The sequence below is a fragment of the Portunus trituberculatus genome, chromosome 42, assembly GCF_017591435.1.
Source record: "Portunus trituberculatus isolate SZX2019 chromosome 42, ASM1759143v1, whole genome shotgun sequence".
Lineage (NCBI taxonomy): Eukaryota > Metazoa > Arthropoda > Malacostraca > Decapoda > Portunidae > Portunus > Portunus trituberculatus.
In genome coordinates, this window is record NC_059296.1 from 13,612,404 (window position 1) to 13,627,843 (window position 15,440).

At 37.3% G+C, this 15,440-nt stretch overlaps 1 protein-coding gene across 3 annotated transcripts in view; it reads left to right on the forward strand.

Moving 5' to 3' along the window:
• Positions 1-15,440, forward strand: part of LOC123517500 (formin-like protein) — a 54,205-nt gene that overhangs the window by 35,596 nt on the left and 3,169 nt on the right. The window contains exons 2-21 of one of the 3 annotated variants that reach the window (XM_045277628.1): positions 2,539-2,709; positions 3,571-3,650; positions 3,943-4,026; positions 6,171-6,369; positions 6,509-6,585; positions 6,676-6,847; positions 7,426-7,569; positions 7,742-7,858; positions 8,549-8,665; positions 8,855-8,984; positions 9,111-9,406; positions 9,754-9,967; positions 10,144-10,271; positions 11,074-11,238; positions 11,373-11,457; positions 12,071-12,265; positions 12,887-13,050; positions 13,195-13,323; positions 13,652-13,801; positions 14,574-14,588. In XM_045277628.1, coding sequence (XP_045133563.1) covers positions 2,539-2,709; positions 3,571-3,650; positions 3,943-4,026; positions 6,171-6,369; positions 6,509-6,585; positions 6,676-6,847; positions 7,426-7,569; positions 7,742-7,858; positions 8,549-8,665; positions 8,855-8,984; positions 9,111-9,406; positions 9,754-9,967; positions 10,144-10,271; positions 11,074-11,238; positions 11,373-11,457; positions 12,071-12,265; positions 12,887-13,050; positions 13,195-13,323; positions 13,652-13,801; positions 14,574-14,588 — 2,832 coding nt within the window. The remainder of the gene's footprint in view (positions 1-2,538; positions 2,710-3,570; positions 3,651-3,942; positions 4,027-6,170; positions 6,370-6,508; positions 6,586-6,675; positions 6,848-7,425; positions 7,570-7,741; positions 7,859-8,548; positions 8,666-8,854; positions 8,985-9,110; positions 9,407-9,753; positions 9,968-10,143; positions 10,272-11,073; positions 11,239-11,372; positions 11,458-12,070; positions 12,266-12,886; positions 13,051-13,194; positions 13,324-13,651; positions 13,802-14,573; positions 14,589-15,440) is intronic. The other 2 variants (XM_045277629.1, XM_045277630.1) reach the window with 2 other exon arrangements.

Sequence of the window (15,440 nt, forward strand, 5' to 3'; positions counted from 1 at the left end):
TACTTTAAACAGGCTCTACTGAAAACTATGTGATGGTTACTTTTTATTTTTTTTTTTTTTTCTAGCTGATGTTTAATAAGGATTCTACACCATCAGTTGGGAAAAAATAAGTAAATTATTAACTCTTGAGAACTCTGGGACCCTTTTTATTTTTTTGAAGTGTTTTATGATTCCAGTGGATGTTTGATACGAATTCTTCACTAATAATGAGGTAAACTTCCAGGAGAACTCGCCCAATCATCTCCGTGACCTTTGAGAATGTTTGTAATGAGAGCATAACATGTTTCAAAATACCTGGATACCTTTCTCAAAAATTTGTGTGTTCTTTAGTAGTAATTGTTAATCTTTGACTTTGCATCTTTTGAAAGTAACTAATGAGAGGACAAAACTTTTCAAAATTAAGTGACATCTTTCTCAAATAAAATGTGCTTACTTTCAACTGGCTTTCCCTAGTAATTCTTATGCTAATATTAGTTTAACTGGAATTCTACTCCATCAACTGAAAAGAAACACGATGACTTGACTAAGCATTTCAATGGCCTTTAAAACCTGTTCCTAGGCGAACCCAGAGTGAGCAGGCGAGCAGAGCAGGCCACACGAGGGCAGCAGTGTCGCACCCACCCAGCCCAACACGTGTCTGTTCATCAACCTTACCGCTAACCTCCCCATCCACACCCTTACACCCCCTCAGGGAATCATTATTGTTGGCCGTAAACCCACGCCCGAACGTCCTGCCTGTCTGTCGGTAGTGTGGTCAGACATGCAGGTGGTGGTGGTGAGGAAGGGGACAGCGGTTAGAGCATGGGAGAGCGCAAGAGGTCGAGGTTGTTGTCTCCACTCCAGTCTTGAGAGTGGGACGCGTCATCGCTGCCATGAGCATGAGTCACGCCCTTATCTCAACGACCCTCTTATCTTGTAGTTCCATCATCCTTCCCCTCCCTCCTCCCAGATACAGTGGATTTGAAAGCTTTGTCTCCATAGTCCTTATTTTATGACGCTACTTTACAATAATATGCTGTCTTAAACGCTTTGTCGTCTCCCACTTCTCAAGGCTGCAGAGTCTGGTTAGTCATGGTCTCATTAGACTTTCTCTCACTGATGGTTTAGATGTTTTTGTTGAAGCACCACTATAGATAGTAAAATGCCTTTCTAAACCGCGGTGATTTCCATTGTTGGAATAGATAAGGCAGCAAAACTGTTCAGAATAAGGATGTACACACCACTTCCACTAAAATTCTCTCTCTCTCTCTCTCTCTCTCTCTCTCTCTCTCTCTCTCTCTCTCTCTCTCTCTCTCTCTCTCTCTCTCTCTCTCTCTCTCTCTCTCTCTCTTAATGAACTATAATTTGTAAGCTATTAAGATTTGTAAGGAAACTGTCAGCATATGAGGGGACTTAGGTAAGAGTGTTGTGGAAAGACTACGCTCAGTTGAAGTGAGCGGATATAGCATTTAGTCAGCCATAGATAGACCAGAAGAAGAACGCTGGCTGTGTAAGATATAATTATGCCTCGTGTGGGTGTGGTATTTTTATGATTCACATGTTTTTATCTAACACTTCTCGAGAGAATTTTAAGTGCTTTTCCTGGGTAATCATCTCATACGTACTTACTCATTCCGCGACCGGAAATGCTTTGGGTTAAAATTGTGTACAGTGCGTGCGTATAATAACATTCGTGTTATCAGCAAACATTTGTATTCTTATATATATATATATTCCATTCAGTAATTTTGTACTTTTTTATGAATCTAATCCCGTTTTTTTTTTTTTTTTCTTTTCTTTTTTCCCATCTTTATCACCCTTGTGCCCTCTCATTTCCGTTGGTCTGGGGGCGTTGCACGGACGGGTAACGGGTAAGGGAGGGCAGGGTAGAGGAGGGGGCAGTAATACACTTACACACACCTGCTGCTCTGCCTACCTGTGAGGGCCGGCACGCTTCCTCCTGATTAATAGGACAGGTAGCGTGCCTGACCGGGGAAAACCAGATTACACGTTTGCGCCACACATGCATGGATGGAATGAAATAGTAATAGTATAGTATGAGTAGTAATTGTAGTGGGGTAGTGGTGGTAATGGTAGAGGTGGTTGTGCTGGTTGTAGTAGTAGTCGTAGTAATAGTAATAGTTGTAGTAGTTGTTGTTTACGTGGGTAGGTAGTGTATTAATGCAGTCTCCACATCATCTTATAGACTTAAGATTATAGCAGTTTTAGAGTTCTAGTAGTAGTAGTAGTGGTAGTAGTAGTCGTAATAGTAGTAGTGGTGGTGGTAGTATTGATGGTGGTAGTAGTAGTAGTAGTAGTAGTAGTAGTAGTAGTAGTAGTAGTAGTAGTAGGAAGAGGAGGAGGAGGAGGAGGAGGAGGAGGAGGAGGAGGGTAGTAGTAGTAGTAGTAGTAGTAGTAGTAGTAGTAGTAGTAGTAGTGCAGCTAGCTAATATGTAACATCTGTATAATTAGATACATACATACATATACGTATACATACTCTACTCTACATGCAAGAAATATCTGTTAATTAAAAGGACGCATTTATATTCCACACAGGCATCCATGGACTTGCCACCGGACAAAGCCAAACTGCTCAAACAGTACGACGATGTCAAGAAGTGGGACATGATTTGCGACCAGGAGCGAGTGAGTGCCAAAGATCCGCCCTCGCATTACCTCAACAAACTCAAGACATACCTCGACCCCAAGGCTTCCAGATCCAGCAGAGTAAGTGTCTCCTCCTTACTTCTTTGTGTCTTATTGGTCTCCTCCTCCTCCTCCTCCTCCTCCTCCTCCTTTATTTTAGTTACATATCTTCATCCATTCACGTTCCGGATGTTAATTACTTCCTCCTCTTCCCATTCCTCTTATCCTTCTCCTCCTTCTTCTCATCGTTTATCAGATTTCTTTTGTTCTGTATTCGTGTTTTTTTCTCGTCATTATCACACTGTGACATGATATACTGCTAGAAATTAACGTAACTTTCCTGAGAGAGAGAGAGAGAGAGAGAGAGAGAGAGAGAGAGAGAGAGAGAGAGAGAGAGAGAGAGATGGGTAGGAGAGGAGCAAGGAATATAAAGGAACATAATATGAATATGTAGAATCCTTGGGAAAGAAAGACTTACATCAGCACAAGGCTTGGGGATTCTTGTGTGTACGTGCAGCATGTGGGAACTAAAGACCATGGTACACACATAGGACTGGGAGATGTCACCGCAGCAGTAAGGGAAGCATGTTGTGTTGATGGTGGTAGTGGTGGTGGGCAAGGTGGGGGAGGAGGCAGCAGCAGCGGTGGGCGACGCACTCAACAAGGACGTCATTCATCACGGCAGTGTCGGCCCTCCCGCTCCTCCCCATCCTCGTCCACTTAGGGAGCCTCTCCTTGCCGTACTTCGTTTGTCTCGCCGCCTGTCTCTACAAGAGTTGAAAAAAAAAATAATAATATATCTCTCACTCTTTTGCTGCATATTTGGGCGTAGATGCTTCTGACCTCTAATGATTTGAAAAGACAAATAAAGCAAAATAATCTAAGTTGTCCGAGTTGAGTGTGTGGGAGTAGCCCATGTAACAACCAAGCTCTCTTTTGCAGAAGCGGAAAATGGTTGGCGATTCGACATCGACACAGGTTTTGAGGGACCTTGAAATATCCCTGAGAACGAATCACATAGAGTAAGTATAAGATTGCACGGCTATTAATATGAAACTTTTTTAATAATTAGTATGTTACATAACTATTTCGCATTAATACATGTAATACTGGAGATTTGGCTTGAGTATATAATTATAATGATAAAAGTATACTTTCTGATGTAAACAGGTAACTAAAAGAAATGCTGGGAGATTGTAATAAATGCATTCATTTGCAACAATAGAAAAGATTGTTTAAGATTGTTCCTGTTATCCCTGGTTAGGTCAGCAGGCAATGCAAGTGAGCTAAACTGGTTGTGTGCTCTCCTTACAGGTGGGTGAGGGAGTTCTTGAGTGAAGAGAACCGGGGATTAGATGTGCTGGTGGACTACCTCACCTTCAGACTTATGATGCTCAGGCAAGTACAAAATAACCACAAAAATGTCATTCTCCTCACTAATATTTTTCTGTTTGGCATCAAAGATAAAGTGTGTTACTTACAGATACAACTCACCTGTCCAAAAGCAATAATTTGTAAGCTGCAGCTATGCACCTCTCAGTGGTGGTGGGCATGCTGCTGATGCCCAGTGAATGAAGTGTGAATTGAAATAGGCAGTAGTAGATTTAGAACCTGATACGAGTTATGTCATTTCACATGGGTTTTTTTCATGTGCACCTATCCATGTATGTGTGAATTACATAGTACTTATCTCATTACTTTCTTTTGAAATAATTCTCTTGTCACTTTTTTTTACACTTCATATTATCCAATCTGTCCTTCTTGAATGCTTGTGTTACTCCATTCCCCCTCACTCATCATTCACTCACCTCATAATCCACTCAGCCAGGCATGCATGCCTAGATATACCTACTGGACTTCTGCCTGACTTAGTAAAAGTATAAGACGATAAGATGTGGTAAATGATATTTTGTTATAAAGTTACCATTTCATAATTGCCATTTTCCTTTATACAGAAAACAAAAACTCTTACCATATGTGATGCCTGAAGTGAGATAAAGATTCTAAAGTACAATCACATACAGTAACTGACAACCATGTCACAGAAAATTGTACTATGCAAACTGATCTGAATTGACTGTCACACCCAAGAAAACATAAAACATTACTTTTAAGATTATGATAATGATTACCTATACAACTTACTTCCTCTGACATGTATAACAGTCTCTCTCTCTCTCTCTCTCTCTCTCTCTCTCTCTCTCTCTCTCTCTCTCTCTCTCTCTCTCTCTCTCTCTCTCTCTCTCTCTCTCTCTCTCTCTCTCTCTCTCTCTCTCTCTCTCTCTCTCTGTGTGTGTGTGTGTGTGTGTGTGTGTGTGTGTGTGTGTGTGTGTGTGTGTGTGTGTGTGTGTGTATTTACCTAGTTGTAGTTTTACAGGGCCTGGGCTTTGCTCATGTGGCCTGTCTCCATATCTACGTTTATCCAATTTTTCTTTAAAACTATGCACACTCATTGCTGACACCACTTCCTCACTCAAACTGTTCCAAGTCTCAAGACATCTTTGCGGGAAACTATATTTTTTAACATATCTCAGACATCTTCCCTTCCTCAGTTTCTTACTATGCGATCTTGTGCTTCTAATGTCATATTCTTCTCTCAGGATTAGTTTTTCATTATCCACTTGATCCATTCTGTTAATCAATTTATAAACTTGTATCAGATCCCCTCTCTTCTCTGTTCCAGGGTTGGTAGATCCATAGCTTTTAGTCTCTCCTCATATGTCATCCCTTTAAATTCTGGAACCATTCTTGTAGCCATTTTTTGTAGTCTCTCCAATTTCTTTATGTGTTTCTTTTTATGGGGGGTCCACACAATTCCTGCATATTCCAATCTGGGTCTTATTTTAGTACTTATCAATTTCTTCATCATTTCTTTGTCCATGTAGTGAAATGCTAATCCAATATTCCAATTATATGTCTCTCTATAAAAATTCTATCAATATGGCCTACCGGTTGATTGTTTTCTTCCTTGTATGTGTGTGTGATTCACCTCGGTAATCTGCTGGTCACCCAGCCAGTCTTCCCCATTACGGAGCAAGCTCAGAGCTCATAGACTGATCTTCGGGTAGAACTGAGACCACATAAATCACTCCACACACCGGGAAAGCGAGGCCACAACCCCTCGAGTTACATCCTGTACCTATTTACTAATAGGTGAACAGGGGCCACACATTAAGAGACTTGCCCATTTGCCTCACCACTTACCGGGATTCGAACCCGCCCCTCTCGATTGTGAGTCGAGCGTGCTAACCACTACACTATGCGGTGTGTGTGTGTGTGTGCATATATATATATATATATATATATATATATATATATATATATATATATATATATATATATATATATATATATATATATATATATATATATATATATATATATATATATATATATATACACACACACACACACACACACACACACACACACCATTGCTAGATCTCTTTAATTTTTCATTGCTACTTTTTTATTATATTTATTATCATTGCTGTTAATATTTGTTCCTCTAATTAATTGTATTAATTTCTATTTGATAACAGACATGAGCAGAGGCTAAGGGAGAGTCTGGAGGAAGAAGATGACATGAGGAATCTCAATGGCCAGCTCAAGACATCAGTGGAGAGGGACTCCCCAAGGATGAAGAGAGCATCACGCCATGTCCAGAAGTTGAACATGGGAGACTCCAAAGATGATATTCATGTGTGCATTATGTGTATGAGAGCCATCATGAATAACAAGGTTAGAAACCAGTGTCTTTTGGTGGGCTGATGTTAACGATAAGTTGTTAATGATATATTGTCTTAGAATTGGCATTTACAAGCTATGACTATTACATTGATGTTGCATGCAGAATAAAATGTGTTATTGTGCTTTCCAGTATGGATTCAACCTAGTGTTTGAACATCGAGAGGCCATAAGCTGTATTGCTCTCAGCTTGAACCACAGAAGTTTACGGTGAGTTGTGAACATCTTAGATTAAGTCTTTCAAATTATGACATAGATTTTGTGCCTGATTAAGATACAATAATGCTGCCATTATTTCAGGACAAAGGCACTAGTGTTGGAGTTGCTAGCTGCAATCTGCCTTGTGAAGGGAGGTCATGAGATCATCCTCAATGCCTTCAACAACTTCAAGGATGTGTGCTCCGAGACCCAACGCTTCCAGACCCTCATGGCGTATTTCATGAACTATGAGTGTTTCCATATTGAATTTATGGTCAGTATCCTTACTTCCTACAATCACTTAGAGGAGCAGTAGTAAAAAGTTGGTATTCATATCCTATTGCTTTAGGTGATCTTAGTAGTATTTGGTTATGCTTTCTTTTAACTGTGTTTTCTCTTTGTATGGCATAGTGGAGGGTTGTTTTTTTTTTTTTGTCACAGTCATTAGGCTGTGTCCATTTGTGAAAATACAGTGTAAAAAATAACCTGTGTTCAATAGTATAACAATTTGGCAGAAATCAACTACTACCTCATCTGAACACAGTTCTGAATGTCAAGAATTATTTTGTTATTGGGGTGTAAGAAATATCAGAAAAAGACACATATTTATACAAACTATCTAGTAGTGTACAATGTAATGGTGGTTATGACTTATTAGTAATAGAAAATATATTTTGCTGAAGATTATTTCAAACACCTGTTCTAGCCTTCAAGTATTTTCATGTATTTCTATGAATATGAAATTTTATATTGCTGATAATCATTTAAGTACAGATCAATTTTATGATTATCTGTTGAAATGATTGTTGATATCAATTATCTACCTTCTTTTTACAATTTTTTGTTTAACAGGTGGCATGCATGCAGTTTGTCAACATTGTGGTACACAGTGTCGATGACATGAACTTCCGAGTCCACCTCCAATATGAATTCACTCAACTTGGTATTGACGAATTCCTGGAAAAACTGAGGCATCATGAAAGCGAGGAATTACAGGTGACTTATTCATGTGTTGGTTTCATTGTGAAAAATATATGCTGAAGTATATTGCATGATGGGTGATAAATCATTATTAATTTGAACTTGATTCACATGTTGAATTTCAGGAGGTTAGGATTAGATCAAGTTTTACTGTAACAGCATAACCTAATCATTCTTGTATTTGCAGATTCAAATTTCAGCATATCTTGACAATGTATTTGATGTGGCAGCCTTGATGGAAGACAGTGAAACCAAAACAGCAGCTTTAGAGAGGGTGGCTGAACTGGAAGATGAACTTGCACTTGTAGGTTCTACAATCTAGATTGATAGTTGAAATATTTTTCACGTGTGTGTTTTTATAAAAGCTACAATAATATGGGAAGAAGCATGTCATTTTTATCTGTTGCATAAACTAATTCTAAGTACTGCATGTTCAGTTTGTCATATGAAGGTCATTGATATGGTTTTATACAGTATCAGTTGGTAGTAAAATGGGTTTGTAAGGCCATGATTCCTTAGCTTATGTTCAATACCTGTTCTCTTCCTGACAAACAGGTATTACAATGTAAAAGAGAACAAGGTGAAATTATTTGCAGCTAGGGATTTAGACCCAGGACTTCTTGGCCATGAACCTCTCAGCCAAGAGATCCAAGATTTGATTTCCTGAACTAGTAAAAATCATGTCTTCTTTGATATTGTATTCACTATTTGCCTTGTAAAGTTTAGGTATGGCACAAGCTGAGGAGTCATAACTTTGCAGCCCAGCAGCCTGCCAAAAGTGTCTAGAGGCTTAAACTTCACTTATCATTAGGAAATTGTGAGAATCATGGGTGATGATAATGATAAACTTAAAAATGGATTACATATGAAGTCTTTCATTAATAAAAAGATTATATTTTGTGATGCTATCTACAAATATAATGTCTGTTTGCTCTCAAGTAGAAGAAAACTGGAAATGTTCACACAATTCTCACATATACCACATTGTTTAAAGATGGCAGAGAAAATGTCAGAGATGGAGGCTGAGTCCCTGGCCAAGATGGTGGAGCTGGAAGGTGAGCTGGTAGAACTAAGGAAACAAAAAGAAGACCTGGAGAACATGAACTCTAAGGTAAGAGTTGGCATGTAATTGTAGTATATCACACTATTTTTTTATGATGCAAAGATAGAAAATTTATTGGAGTGTTATTGATGTGATTGTATTGTGTAATTAATTTTGTCCTTGTTTCCATTACTTCTCTTAACTCTGTACTATTACTTTTGTGCAAAGTTGTACTTCTCACAAGAATCGTTATTGCAGGTTCAAGAAGAGGTGTCCACCTTGCGCCGGGAAGTGAGCCAGAAAAGTGAAGAATCCCGTCAGAGACAATCACTCCTTGAAAAACAAATTCAAGAATTAGAAAATCTTGCCAATTCATCTTCTGCTCAAGGTGGGTAATAAGTTTTCTTAAGGTATTTATGATACTAACAAATCATACTTAATTAAACATGATATGTTAAATGTTTTCTTCTCACTTAATTAACAGTTTCAATTTATATCACATTCATAACTGCAGCAGGTGTGAAATCTGGAAAAGAAAGTACTGGAGGTGCCCCTCCCCCTCCTCCTCCTCCACTACCTGGCATGGCTCCTCCTCCTCCTACACCATGTGCACCTCCCCCACCTCCTCCACCCTTGATGGGATCTGGTCCACCTGCCCCACCAAAACTACCCATTGGCATGGGTGGTTTCCATGTTCCCCCGGCGCCAGGTTCCTTGGCTGCCCCGCCAGACTCCATGACGATAAAAAAGAAAGTCAATACAAAATACAAGTTGCCAACATTGAATTGGGTTGCTCTCAAGCCCAACCAAGTATGTACAATGCCTTGCTTTCAAATGAAATAATGTTAATCTTATTCAATATATATGTAGCTAAATGATATTTCATTGGTCCAGTAGTAATATATTCTTCTCAATGAGGATATTGTGAGGCATGACAAGAATGAATATGTGTATTTTGTTATTGGTTATGTCAATTCATGCTCACTTTTCACATAAGTTCATTATTTAAAAAATTTTCTGCAAAGAAAATCTAATTCATACTCTCCTTATCATATATATATATATATATATATATATATATATATATATATATATATATATATATATATATATATATATATATATATATATATGCACTTACACACATCAAATTTCAGGTCCGAGGAACAATCTTCAACGAATTAGATGATGAGAAGCTCTTCAATGTTATTGACTTCTTGGAGTTTGAGGAACACTTCAAGATTGGACTCGGAGGTGGTACTGGAAAAGCCAATGGTAATGTGTCAGAGGTTGACTCTTTCCATACGTTTGGAAGTAGACGCAAGAAAGAGTTGACCTCCCTAATGGAACACACACGCTTAAGAAATATTGGTAAGGATGCAAGTGTACACCACATTTTCCCTATATTAATTTATTTTCCAATTGAAAAAATAATTAACAAGATCCAATAAATGTCCAAATATATAATCACTTTTACAATTTTAGTTTGACTTGATAAATTACTGCTATACATATTGTATATACCAGCTTGATTTTTGTCTTGACAGCCATCTCTAGAAGAAAACTGGACCTTCCGTTTGACATGGTTAGTCGAGCAGTGAACTCCCTAGACTTGAAAACCTTGAACCTGGAGAGTGTAGAGCTGATGCAGAGGATGGTGCCCACAGATGTAGAGGTAAGAGGAGCATGGGTAGCATCAATGCAAGGCAAACCTTTACATTGCTTAGAAAGATGCTTTCAAGATGTTTTTTTTTTTTTCCTCCATTGTTTCAGTACATTCCATTTGGAATGTTATATTCTTATTCCACACACACACACACACACACACACACACACACACACACACACACACACACACACACACACACACACACACACACACACACAAACACACACACACACACACAGTTTTCCACATAGAATAGTGGAAAAATGGAATGCATTGAATAATGAACTTGTTACTGCAAATGTGCATGACTTTAAAGAAAAATTGGATAAATGGAGACATAGAGACAGGCCACTATGAGCCCTGCTCGAACCCTGTACAATAGAACTAGGTAAATATACACACACACACACACACACTGTGGAGTGTGTTGTGGTCTCAGTCCTACCCGAAGATCAGTCTATGACCTCTGAGCTCACTCCGTAATGGGGAAGACTGGCTGGGTGTCCAGCAGACAACCGTGGTGAATTACACACACACACACACACACACACACACACACACACACACACACACACATCAAAAACTTTTAATAGAGTCTGGCATAAAGCTTTGATCTTCAAACTACCTTCCAATGGTTTGTATCCTTGTGTGTGTGTGTGTGTGAGGGCAATTTCTCTCAGCTAGCTTTCTTAGTAGGTACATGAGCAAGGCATGTAAATAGATTGCAAGCATTTGAATAGGTTGAGCCTAGTAACCTAGAAGATAGTAATAAGTGAGTAAAAATTTATATATTTCTTCTCCGTACTAGATCAAGGCCTACCGTGAATATGAGCGAGAGCGCAAGCCAATCAATCAGCTAACTGAGGAGGACCAGTTCATGCTTAATCTCAGTAAAATCGACAGACTGTCCACCAAGCTTCAAATCATGAGCTTTATTGCAAACTTCCATGATAACATTCATATGGTGACCCCAGTGAGTTTATATTACGTATTTTAGTACTGAAATACTACATACATGTATATATATATATATATATATTTCTGCTTGTTGTGGTACAAAGCTTTCCTTCATTGATTGTGATATATAAATTTTATTTTATGTTTCAGCAAATCCATGCCATTATCACAGCTTCAAGATCTGTCAAAAATAGTGCCAAATTAAGGAAATTACTGGAAATCATACTTGCTTTTGGTAAGTGTTTTGAAGCTCAACATTTATTGTAATTACCTTAATATATGAATGTTTTTTGCCATCCTGTCATTTTTATCTGTCAGATACTCACATGAAGTCAACTCTATCCACCAATCTGTTTTACTTGCCTGTCTCTTTTGTTTCCTGGAGAAAACGCCAGAAAATCTTAACATGTTCCATCTCTACATTTATTTAACATTGAGCTGAATCAATTATATTTGGCTCAGAGTTGGTATGTAGATGGTTTCCTACTAGCAATTCTGGGAACTTTAGCTACTTACATGATTTTTGTTATCTTAGCATGATAGTAAACATTCCCTTTTTTTTTTTTTTTTTTTTTTTTTTTTTTTTTTTTTTTTTTTTTTTTTTTTTTGATGCCTTAGAATACATTCTTTAGACATTTCATCCATTGCATTGTGAACTCAGTTTTTTACATTCATTTTTTCTTGGATACTACATGTTATGTAAAGTAGTCAGTCTATGGAAAAACATAGTCTTTTATGTATATCCTCAAATTTGTTATTAATAGCTGTGTAATCTTTCATCAAATTAACACTAGCAATAGGAATCATAAATTATCTATCACTATTTAATATATGAAATTTGTGGACAGGAAATTACATGAACAGCAGCAAGAGAGGTCCTGCATATGGATTCAAGTTGTCAAGTTTAGACACTCTTTGTGACACCAAATCTGCAGACAAGAAGATGAGTCTGCTTCACTACATCCAAGACACTGTTCGCATGAAGTTCCATGATCTCAATAATTTTGATGCAGAGCTGAGATTTATTGAAAAGGCTGCCCAAGGTAAGAAAAGATGTTATTGTGATTGTATTTGGAGTCATGATGTAATTGGCATATGTTTGGAATGAGATATATATGATCAGGTTCTCCTTAGAAATATATATTTGTATGGGTTGAATAGGTTTTTATTTCCTCCTTCAGTTTTAGAAAAAATTTTCACAGCCTCTTGCTTTATCCATTCATATACAGTGCCAGCAGATTCCTATTTTACTGTGTGTAACTTTGAAGAAGTCGTAATTTACAGTTGTTTATAAACAATGATGCTTTACACAAGATTCTAATATCATCATTATTGTATCTGATGTGTAGGACAAGTCCCTTTTTTGTGTATTTTTAGGATGATTCAAGTGTTGTCTTATACACCATAATATATGATAATTTTTCTGCTTTATATATTAACAATGTAATTTTGTGAAGTAATCTGCACTATAGCTTTTTAACTGTAAAGACAAAACAAAATACTGATTCAGTTATCCCAAAGTACGTGAAATAATGAGCATGCAACAAAAATGTTATTGCAAGACATCCCCCAACCCTGTCAGTCTATATATCATCTATTTCAAAGTGCACATGCTTGAATTATATTTGATGTAACCCTTTGATTTGATTCTATTTTCAATACAGTATCCCTTGAGAACATCATGACTGATGTGAATGAGCTAGAGAAGGGAATGGAGCAGGCTAAGAAAGAGAATGATCGTCACCGAGACATGAGAAGCGCTGAGGGACAGGCAGCCCTGGCAGTGTTAAGGGACTTCCTTAGCAACTCAGAGGACAAGTTACGCAAGGTTAGTTCATCGTTCCCTAGCCTCTGATCATCTATACTATGTATGATTCATTGTATACATGTGTGTGAATGTGTCTAACAACCACTCACACTATTTATTATATCTACACTATCATGTATCAAGATTAATGTTTTTCACTTACAGTTGCGAGCAGAAACCAAGACTGCCCAGACTGCCTTTGCAGAAGTGTTGGAGTACTATGGGGAGAGCTCAAGGAGCATGGCCCCCAACACCTTCTTTGCCATATTTTTGCGGTTCACCAAAGCTTATAAGGTAATGTGTAAAGTAAGGTTTGCATTCTTTAGGTAGAAAATATTCAACAAACCTTCAGTGTATCTTGTGCCAACAAATCAAATAATCGTGAAGATCCATGAAAAAAATACTATTTTATAAAAGTTGATTGTTAAAAGTTTATTTTACTTGATCTAGGGAAAGTATAGATGCGAGTGACTTCGAAGACTTTTGATGCAACAGTTGTGACCGCTCCTGTTTTTCCATATGTGCACTTACATCAATAGGCTAGAAATTGTTAACACCATACAGGCAGTAAAAGTATTTGCACAATGTAGTGTTTGGTGACTTGCATTGTTTATCTTGCCAGACGGTGGAGCAGGAGAATGAGCAGAGGCGGCGTCTGGAGGCTGCAAGTCGACAGGCAGCAATCAACCAGCAGTTGGCTCAGCAGCAGAAGCAGCAACAGGAGCAGCAACAAGTGAACCGCAATAACAAAATTAATGTGCGCAAGCAGCAGGTAAGGTCACCTTCACTTGATGGAAATTTTATTTTTTCTGCCTTCAGGTATTGTTTCCTTTTGTAATATGACTGTATAGTTGGTGTCCTTTGATTTACAAATACTCAGTTTTCAAAATTTCAAATTTGAGAATTTTTCCCTTTGGTTGTGATATAGATGTGCAATTTTAATTTATACATCTCTCTCTCTCTCTCTCTCTCTCTCTCTCTCTCTCTCTCTCTCTCTCTCTCTCTCTCTCTCTCTCTCTCTCTCTCTCTCTCTCTCTCTCTCTCTCTCTCTCTCTCTCTCTCATATATATCTAGAAGCATATCTCTCATTATATAATGCAACTTTATAGAAGGAGAATAACCAAATTAACAATTTTCTCTCATGAATTTATTTTAAAAAACCTAATTATTTTTCTTATATGGGAATACCTTTACAGTGAAAGTCACTGAGTCTATCATTGTTGGAGCTTACTGGATTACTAGCACTGAACTAGTTTATCCATCAAGTTTTGAAAATTTTTGACATTGCTAATGCACACCTCAGGTCTTGCAATGATATGATGTTAGCATACAAATGTTAATTCCAAACTGCATATTGAAAAAGCAAACAATGATGTATTTATGTAATTTTTAGGCTGTAAATTCATGGGATAATTTTCATTTACTAGACAACCTGATGTATGCATAGAGTAAGTGGAACACTTGAAATAGCTTAGTTGAATGCAATCTTTGACCTTATAAACATGTATGGTGTCTGATTCTTGATTTTCCCATCTTTTCCTCAGGCATATGGAGGCGAGGTAAACTATATTTTAATACTTTTAGTGTGTGTGAAACTAACTTTTGTCTTTGTTGCTTGAGTCTAATTATGTTTCCTGTCATTGAAGCTGGACACTTTCAGGAAACAAAATACCCATTATTTTCCTCACAGATCATCTGGCAATAACATTAGAGTCAACTCTTTACATGTATTCTAATTCTTCAGTACATATTGTGTACTAATTTTGCAAAATAATACATTCAGAGTACAGTACTAAAGTATATTTAGGGGGTTTAGCAAAAACTTCCATTGGAAGAAGGTATGCTATATCTAGATTAGCTATTCAGTACCCCTGGACTGTTAAACTGTTGATTTTCAAACCATTGCTGTGTGACTTTTGCAGTACTCTCACTATGTTTGCTTCAGGTGACCCCAAAGGGTACCAGCATCTGGTTTGGAAAATGAACTGATATAAATATAAATGTCCTTTCTTGTTTTATAACTAAAGAGCAGAAGGATAAATTATGACTAGAGCAGAAACCAGTGTCAAGTAAAAATCTTACTGAAAATGTTTCTTTTGGAATTTTAAAAAGTTTGATACACTATGAAAGTGCATAAATTGAAGAATGCTGGTACTTTGTTGATATTTCTGGATTATTTTCATGCATGTTTTTTTTTTTTTTTTTTTTTTTTTTTTTTTTTTTTTTTTTTTTACTAATACAATAGTACATTTAAGTTACTTAAGTAAGTCAGTTTTGATAATAAGTGTACAGTGCATTAAAACATTACTTTATCTTGCAAATAAACTTCTACATAACAGGTAAAGTTGGAACCTCTGTAATAAAGCTCACAGATTCTTCAGACTGGATCATACACATATTCAAGATTTAGT